This window comes from Portunus trituberculatus, chromosome 47 (assembly GCF_017591435.1).
Source record: "Portunus trituberculatus isolate SZX2019 chromosome 47, ASM1759143v1, whole genome shotgun sequence".
Lineage (NCBI taxonomy): Eukaryota > Metazoa > Arthropoda > Malacostraca > Decapoda > Portunidae > Portunus > Portunus trituberculatus.
In genome coordinates, this window is record NC_059301.1 from 2371111 (window position 1) to 2380322 (window position 9212).

The 9212-nt window shown below is 44.6% G+C and overlaps 1 protein-coding gene across 1 annotated transcript; it reads right to left on the reverse strand.

Moving 5' to 3' along the window:
• Window positions 1-898: 898 nt before the first annotated feature.
• On the reverse strand, window positions 899-4317 carry LOC123498065 (flocculation protein FLO11-like). The gene is made up of 5 exons (XM_045245152.1): window positions 3933-4317; window positions 3338-3435; window positions 2918-3070; window positions 2614-2732; window positions 899-2483 (listed from the first exon to the last, which is right to left on the reverse strand). Exons 1-5 carry the CDS (start codon window positions 4183-4185, stop codon window positions 1313-1315), a joined length of 1794 nt encoding a protein of 597 aa, XP_045101087.1. The 5' UTR covers window positions 4186-4317; the 3' UTR covers window positions 899-1312.
• Between the last annotated feature and the right edge of the window lie 4895 nt (window positions 4318-9212).

Sequence of the window (9212 nt, forward strand, 5' to 3'; positions counted from 1 at the left end):
CTTTCTCAGCGTGTTTTCGTGCTCTTTACGTCCTCGGGCGCGCCCTCCCACGGCTACCCTCTCCTGACACCCCTACGATCTGTGGCAACCCCGCAGAGATAGAGGGGTTGCCATGACGACCGGAACACGTCCCCCACTTCTACCCCTATGTCAAGATCCCCCAGCCTCCGCCGCCACTACCATCCGCCATCCACTCTAGCTCTTCCTCGCATTACCCAACAACTCTGACTCCTAGCGCACCCAATCATTAGTGTCATGTTCCCATAACCTCATGTGTCTGGGACGGGAATCTGGAATACTATTACACTTCCAAGTTCAGATTCCAGGAAACGAGGCAACGTGACGTAACCGGCAATTACGGGTGCAACAATTTGTCCCCGTCTGCCGCCGTGAGTTAAGGACCAGAATGGCGTGTCACGCGGCCGTCCCGTACACCCCACCGATCGTCCTCTCGTCGGCTAATTCCGCCTGGGTATTATTCCTTCATTTACTCCACATTGTGCGAGGGATAATAGCTGCAAATCAAAGGAGAGCGGCGGCAGGGAGGTGGGGTGACTTACCTTCCACGGCGTTCGTATTTCTGTCTTTAGGGACAGTATGTGTGTAGCGGGATGGTCCTGCAGCCACAGTACTACTGCCACCAACACCATAACCACCACCTCACTTCACCATCGTGTACTACGCTGCCGCTTCACTCTGAAAAGTTCATACAAGTTACCAGTCTTCTACTGCACGTGTCTTCTCTTTCGGATTATATCCTACAACTATCTATTTAGTGTGTTAAAGTGACAAGGTAACTAAATGTCATCTCTTCCCTAGAAATATGTGAAAATAGAATTTTTTTTTTATTGATTTTGTTTTACAAATACTTGCCCATCACTGGGCAACAACATAACAGCTTACAATCTTCTCTACATGTATGAAATTAATAATCACAACAGACATAGTAGTTTGTAACTACAGACTTTGAACATACAAAATACTGACAAAAGATATGCATCTGATTATTTCATATTAGAAGAAAAAAAAGAATTATTACTTATTATATGGATACTGTGTGTGTGTGTGTGTGTGTGTGTGTGTGTGTGTGTGTGTGTGTGTGTGTGTGTGTGTGTGTGTGTGTGTGTGTGTGTGATCACATTTCCAGTTACACACGCTTTCATTTGTTCAAACGTATAGCGACTTAAACAAACAAACACAAGTTTTCGGTAAAGATAAGAATATCTTTAAGGAATGGTTAATCCTATGTATATACCATGTTTGTATATATCAAGAAAAAATATTCTTTTCGTAATGTTACAATCAGCAAAATCTATTCCCAATCAACCCCTGGTCGCTCCATCTTGGCAGCCTGATGGTCATTCAGCATCACCAAGTCGAGGGCGGAAAGCTCAGACTCATCAGTGTCGTCCACGGCGGGGAAACCGTCCGTGTCACATTCCTCGGTCTCCGCCAAGAGGGTCAAGGGGTTAATAAGAGTGGTGGAGACTGGAGTGTTGGAGGTGTTGGGCGTGGAGGTGGTGGAAGGGAATGGGGGAGTAGGACACGGGGAAGATCTCACTGAGGATGGGGATGAGAAAGAAGTGGTGGTAGTGGGATTACTTTTGGATTTGGTGGAGGTAGTTGGGGTGTCCAGGACGGGTGAAGTTTGACTTGCTGGTATCTTGTCCCGGGGTGATGAGTAGATGAAGGTGCCCGAGGGAATATATGCGGACTGGAACGCTTTGCTGTGTAGGTTAGGGACAAGCTTTTCCCTTACGTCAATACACGACTCCCGATACGAAGGACCACCCAATACTTGGCTGCCAGCCTGACACACACCCGATGCCCAGGTCTGAGGAAGCTCGGGAAAGTAAGAGTGATTTAAAGCTGCATTGGTGATCCATACCTCGTTGCGCTTTTTCATACTCAGCTCTGCAAGTTGTTGGTTTGCCTGGCTGTCAGCCTGAGTAAACGACAGCTGTGTGTCAAGTGGATGATGGCCTGCGGCCACTACTTGTACATTGTGAGGTGAAGACTCTGCTTTTATCATCATGTCTGTCTTGTCAGCAAAGGAATCATAGTCCACACTTTTAGTGGCGGTGGGTGCTGCCAATCCCTCACCATAATGATCAAAGCCCTGAGTGTTGGGCATAATTCTTGAGGTTTGCAGGACATAATTTTTCTGACTTAAATGGGGCATACATGTACCTGAACTGTGGTGTGCTGTCAGGTCAGAAACAGAAGGTGCAGCAGTGACGACAGAAGTGGCACCAGCCAGCGACGTGGAATCTACGGAGGTAACAGGAGGTACTGGACGGGGGCCTTGGCTCAACAGGACTGACGGACTGATTTGCGGCAGCGGAAATGGCACGCCGCCGTACATGGCCGCCGTCATCGGGAGAGGATAATCGTAGTAAGAGGATGGGGCCGGGACCGGGTAAGGGACGGCTCGCATCAACACTTTCCCGGAACTCCCAACGGGCGGCGAGGACGATTTCAACCTAAAGCAAAGGCCAGGCTCGTCAGGAGACACTACGTGTACCGCTACTGCTGCAAGGCTTTCTTTAAATATTTTCTAGTATTGTTATCTTATACATTCTGAGATATTACTGAATAACAAAGAAGACTTACTTGCGGTGCACGCGCGGGGGACCCTGAGAGGGAGAGCTCTTGGCGTGGTGGGAACGACGGTGGCCAGCCCGGATGTGCTTCTTGTATTTCGATCGACGGTTTTGGAACCAGATCTTTACCTGCCCAGAAAAAAATGTGATACTGTGGCGGGAATATAATACTCGTATTCAGTTGTATGCGACATATATGGCATGTATGATGAGGTTTCACAAGTAGTATATCTTTAAAATAGAAATAATATCTGTGAAGTTTGAAGCTCACCTGGTTTGTGAGACTATTCTACGAAATATGACATCGGACTCACCTGGGTTTCAGAGAGGCCAACCATGGCTGCTAGCTCGGAGCGTTCGTGCTGCGCCAGGTACATGCTCCTCAGAAAACGACGGTTGAGAATCTGCAACTGCTGGACAGTGTAGGAGGAGCGAGCCTTTCTACCGCCGCTGCTACTACCACACACCTGAAGGAGGCACGCTGTGTTGCGAGTATGGCAAGCGAGTATCTTCTAACGGGGAGTGGGAGCAAGGCTAATAGGGCTTCTGAGTGAAAGTCTGAAAGGATGCCTAAACAGAGTCAAAGAATTGAGTTGAGTTTACTTATTTGAAGTACTGACTGTTCGAATAACTTGAATGTGGAGTTGATGTTCAGTTAAAGAAATATACATACGGAGTGGGATGTATATTCTGTCAGAAGAAGATTGAATGAGGCACGCAGGTCAGCAGGTTACCTGGTAGTGGTGGCCGTGTGAGGGTTTAAACTTGTCAACGTGGAGCAGTGGATGTGTGCCCAAGGGGAGAGGCAGCGTTGCCCCGGGGCGCGCGCCTCCTGTCGATACGGATAAGAAAGTACGTATTATTATTATTATTATTATTATTTTTATTATTATTATTTTTATTATCATTATTATTACTACTATTACTATTATTATTATCATTATTATTATTATTATTATTATTATTATCATTATTTCTGTCAACACTGTTCTTATATAATAACAATAATAATAATAATAATAATAATAATAATAAAAATCATTATATTATATTATTATTATATCATTATTATTATTATTATTATTATTATCAGTAGTAGTAGTAGTAGTAGTAGTAGTAGTAGTAGTAGTAGTAGTAGTAGTAGTATATAGCATCATCATCATTAGCAGGAGGAATGGCAATAGAGTTCATCTTACTTCTGAATAACACACATTATACAAAATGATGAATACATATATATATATATATATATATATATATATATATATATATATATATATATATATATATATATATATATATATATATATATCTGAAGGGCATAATCACCTGGAAGCCTTTCCTGTGCATAGCGGCGTCCTGCTGAGATGATGTGATAATGCATGTCATGAGGCTCCTGTAGTGCTTCACGCTGGTGCTGTTGTTGTTGTTGTTGTTGTTGTTGTTGTTGTTGTTGTTGTTGTTGTTGTTGTTGTTGTTGCTGTTGCTGCTGCTGCTGTTGCTGCTGTTGTTGCTGCTGCTTCCGCTGCGCCGGAGATTCGTCATGATCTTGCTCTTGTTTTGCTGGCAACGAGTCAATCATCTTTTGTTGCTGACACTGTTGATGTTGCACTTCCTGTTGTTGTTGTTGTTGTTGTTGTTGTTGCTGATGTTGTTGTTGTTGTTGTTGTTGTTGTTGTTGTTGTTGTTGTTGCTGATGTTGTTGTTGTTGTTGTTGTTGATGCTGTTGTTGTTGTTGATGTTGTTGTTGTTGTTGTTGTTGTTGCTGGTGCTGCTGTTGTTGCTGCTGCTGTTGTTGCTGCTGCTGATGTTGTTGAAGTTGTTGCTGCTGCTTCTTTTGTTGCAGTTGTTGCTGCTGCTGCAAGTGTTGTTGCTGTTGTTGCTGTTGCTGTTGCTGTTGTTGCTGTTGTTGGTGTAGCTGCTGCTGGTGCTGCTGCTGCAATTGCTGCTGTTGTAGTTGCTGTTGGCGCTGTTGTTGCTGTCGCTGTTGTTGCTGTCGTTGTAGTTGCTGTCGTTGTTGTTGCTGTCGCTCCTGCTGTTGTTTTTGATGTTGCGGTTTCTGTTGCTGCTGCTGCTGCTGCTGCTGCTGCTGCTGCTGCTGCTTGATTTGTTGTTGCTTATGCTGTTGTTGCAGATTCTGAATATTCTGTTTCTCTTGTTCCTGCTGCTGTTGGTGTTCTTTCTGATGGTAATGTTGCTGTGTTGTCTGGACATCCCGTGCCATCTGCAGCACGTGAGTCATGTCGTGTGCCTGCTGGTGACTTAAGGCAGACTCTCTTCCCTGATGCCGCGGGTGTGCCATGTTTCGGATGAACTGCATTTGCTGTGACAGCGCCACTTCCTGAGGCTCTGGCACCAGCCATACAAGTCTCATGCGAGCAGCGGCCGCTGCTTCGCCGCCCCGGGCCTCTCCACTGCTCATGCTGCATCTGTGAGGCCAGTCGTACAATAGACACTGTAATGATGCTAAAAAGACTATTTTCTACGCCCGTGATGTGTTCTTTTCAGTATTAAAAAATAAGTTATTAACATGAATAAATAATGAAATAGTAATAAAAATAAGCATCTCCTGAATAGTTTCAAATATGTTACTTACATAGCAAAACTTTACTGTGATATGCAAGTGTCTTAATTGAGAGAATTTACATGATGAAAAAAATGAGCTAGTGGTTGCTGCTGTTTTTACTTTATCTGGTTTAGAAACTTTCCATTGGTTAACTTGCAAAAGAGGGCAATCCAAATTGCTTCCCATCCCGACAAGCATCGAACCATGCACACCTCAATAATTCCTCCCTAAGTGCCCTTACCTAAGCGCACACTCGCGGTATGAAGTAGAAATAGAGAAGAAAATACCCTCCTTACAGTGAACAGTATTGCACTCAGTCAAGACCTGCTAGCACAAAATGAATCACGAGTAGATCAAAACACATGACCATGGTATCCAAACGTTCCTAATAGAAAGAACAGTAAGTCAAATAAGTACATGAAGATACAGAATAAACCGAATGTATTTTCTAAGTACACCTACATCGTGCCACTCCTAAGGCTCATAATGGAGTTCAGAGCCCACTAATGTTGGCAGGACGAGCGTTACAGTATAATACAACCTCCACTGCCTCGCTACTTCACCCCCACCCCCACCAGTACTTAATATCGATGACTTACCCAATTAATTAGTATGATTAGTTAATTTCAGGAGCAGCAAATGGGTTCCTCACACCTCAGCACTTGAGAGGCGACTGGCTAGTTGTGAGAGAACCGGCACGAACTGTTAACCTGCTGACCCAACGGTCGTCTTGTTACCTCATTCCTCGTTCACCTCAATTGAGTTATTGGCTACACTAGTCCTTCTGTCTTCATCTAGTACATCGCACCATACTGCCAGGTAATGCTGCATACAATGTGATCAAGATTTTATACATAATTAAAAATAAATATTTAGGGCTCCATTGATCAAAAGGAAAAAGAAATTAAGTGCTTCACAAGGATTCATGAAGCTTGGAGCAATTGCAGCACGTAAGAAACACGTCACATATACTAAGTGTTTGCCTTGCAATGCCGTATAAGGTTACATCATCCTATATGTATTCCCGGTACCCACGAGACTAACAAAATGTATCGCAATAGTAAATTACAAGGTTGTGAAAAAGTATTCTTTGAGGTTCGTTCCTAAAACACCTGTTTGAAACTGGATGGTGAGGCAGGTTGAAGCTTTGCCAGGCAGGCGCGGCCTCTCTCTTCCCTCCCCCTATCTCCCTGCCTTCCCTTCTTCCTTCCCTACCTCCCTCCTTTCCTCTCTCCTTCCCACTACCACCACTACCACCACCACCAAGGGCTCGGCGAGCTAAAAGTGGGAAATAATTTTACCGGACTTAGTTCTTTCTCGCTGAATATAAACAAAACTGCTCCTGTGATTGTTTGTCATTTACTAACTCAAGAACAGACAAGAAAACTTATTTATAAATAAATAAATACACACACACACACACACACACACACACACACACACACACACACACACACACATATATATATATATATATATATATATATATATATATATATATATATATATATATATATATATATATATATATATATGTAAACAATTTTATCGGCAGATGAATTAATACAGGCATCAATTGAGAAAAAAACTTAAATGGTTTACTTGTTTTACCAATAGCACCATTCCCATCACCTCAACGTTTGAATTTAATTGATCATTCTAATATCAAAAATAACTACTACTACTCCCACAAATGATACTGATACCACCACCTACTACTACTGCTTCTACTAGTACTACTACTACTACTACTACTACTACTGCCACTACTATCACTACTACTACTACTTCTGCTACTACCACTACTACTACTACTACTACTATTATTATTCTACTACCACTGCTACTATTATTATAACTACTACTGCTACCACCATTACCACCACTCTACCACCACCACCACACCACTACTACCACCACCACTACCACCACCACCACCACCACCACCACCACCACCACCACCACCACCACCACCACCACCACCACCACCACCACCACCACCACCACTCCGCCACTTTCCACCACCACCACCACCACCACCACCACCACCACCACCACCACCACCACCACCACCACCACCACCACCACCACCACCACCACCACCACCACCACCACCACCACCACCACCACCACCACCACCACCACCACCACCACCACCATCCCACCACCACCGCCACCATTACAACCACCACCACCACCACCACCACCACCACCACCACCACCACCACCACCACCACCACCACCACCACCACCACCACCACCACCACCACCACTCCACTTTTCCACCACCACCACCACCACCACCACCACCACCACCACCACCACCATCACCACCACCACCACCACCACCACCACCACCACCACCACCACCACCACCACCACTTTATCACCCAACACCGCTGTTACCACCACCACCACCACCACCACCACCACCCTACCACCACCATTACCATTTCACTGCTGCCACTCCATCGCCCAATAACACTGCACCTGCTACTAACACCACTACTACTACTACTAATACTAATACTGTTACTACTACTACTACTACTACTACTATTACTACTACTACTAGTATTACCTCTACTGCTGCTACTAGTACTACGACCACTACTAGTAACACTAATACTACTCGTACTAGTGCTACTTGTACTACCACCACCACTTCCAATACTGCTACTACTACTACTACTACTACTACTACTACTACTACTACTACGACCCTTCACAAGCTGGGAACAACACGGGTGGAAGAGAGAGAGAGAGAGAGAGAGAGAGAGAGAGAGAGAGAGAGAGAGAGAGAGAGACGATAGTAAACACAGAGGATCAATCCATTACTAAGCAAACCAGCATTTAGCCCCACACTTCCTGCAGCCTAATTACTCGCTGGGCCAGGCTCCCTCCCCTCTCATTCTGCATTCTAACTCACACCACTCTGTAATTAAAGATTCCGTGACGAGTCTCTATCGCTCATGGGTGTTCTCCTCCCATGTTCACTAATTTCAGTGTTTAGACGCATAACCTTCCTCAAAAAACGGGGTAGGAGGATGATAAACTGTGTAGGATGGAATCTTTCTCGCGCGCGTGGAGATGGCGGTGTTGGTGGCAAGACTCAAGGTGTTTACTTTATCATCCCCCCTCTTCTTTTCTTCTCTCTTTTTGCCTCACTTCTTTTTATCAGGTTTTATGGTCCAAGTTGCTTTTTTTTTCTTTGGGTATAGTGGTGGTGGTGGTGGTGGTAGTGGTGGGTTCATATACTTCCCTTGCCTTGTGTTCTTGTATTTAAGTCACGAACATTTGCTTGACTTACTGACTTGTATTTTCGTGTTCAAGTGAAAATTATGATGTCTTAGGATCAGTTATTTGCGTGTTAAGAGTCATGGTTCTTGTAATGGAGGCCGGCCAGCGACCATCAATTTTCGCACCGCTTCTTTGCTATTTGCGGTAACATGAAATAGTGTAGTTATTTTTCCCCCAAGAGAACACCAGCCAAGAAAAAAAAGTTAATCTGTAGTACGTAGGCCTAATTTGGCGGCACACATCAGGTTCCAATCTGCCGCCGTGACAGGAGGCCGCGCCAGGGAAGGGGAATTAATGGCGCCAGACTCTGAGGTGTTAATTATCAAGCCGCGCTGCTCCTCACCTACCGCGGCCGGTCCCTGATTGAGACATTACCGCCAGATGCCCGCCGCGGCACCCCCGGGAGACCTTTCTTATCGCTTGACACTCCTGGCGATCACTGGCGACCACTGATGATACCCGCATCTACTTTCCACATTTTGAATCACTTTTTATTTTTGCGTGCGGCTCGATTACATTTAAAAAGCTCTAGTTGAGGTTGCACGGTTTTTTAATGGTGTTTTTATGGTTTTTGTTACATATTAACAAGATTAACCAGAGAAACTCTCTTGAAGTCCAGACGTAATATTTGTTTAACCTTTGAAAATAGTCGTGCGGTTAAAGCAGTGTTTCTGCTGTACGTTGGCATCCTACATATATCGGCTTCCGGAGAGTCTATTAACAATGATTTAATTTTTTTCGAG

Excerpts from the sequence above, each read along its gene's own strand:
- LOC123498065 (XM_045245152.1), bottom strand. The coding sequence starts at position 4,185 with ATGATTGACTCGTTGCCAGCAAAACAAGAGCAAGATCATGACGAATCT. Across the intron at positions 3,071-3,337 it reads CACACGGCCACCACTACCAG|GTGTGTGGTAGTAGCAGCGG; the intron begins GTAACCTGCTGA and ends TGCCTCCTTCAG. Across the intron at positions 2,733-2,917 it reads TTGGCCTCTCTGAAACCCAG|GTAAAGATCTGGTTCCAAAA; the intron begins GTGAGTCCGATG and ends TTTTCTGGGCAG.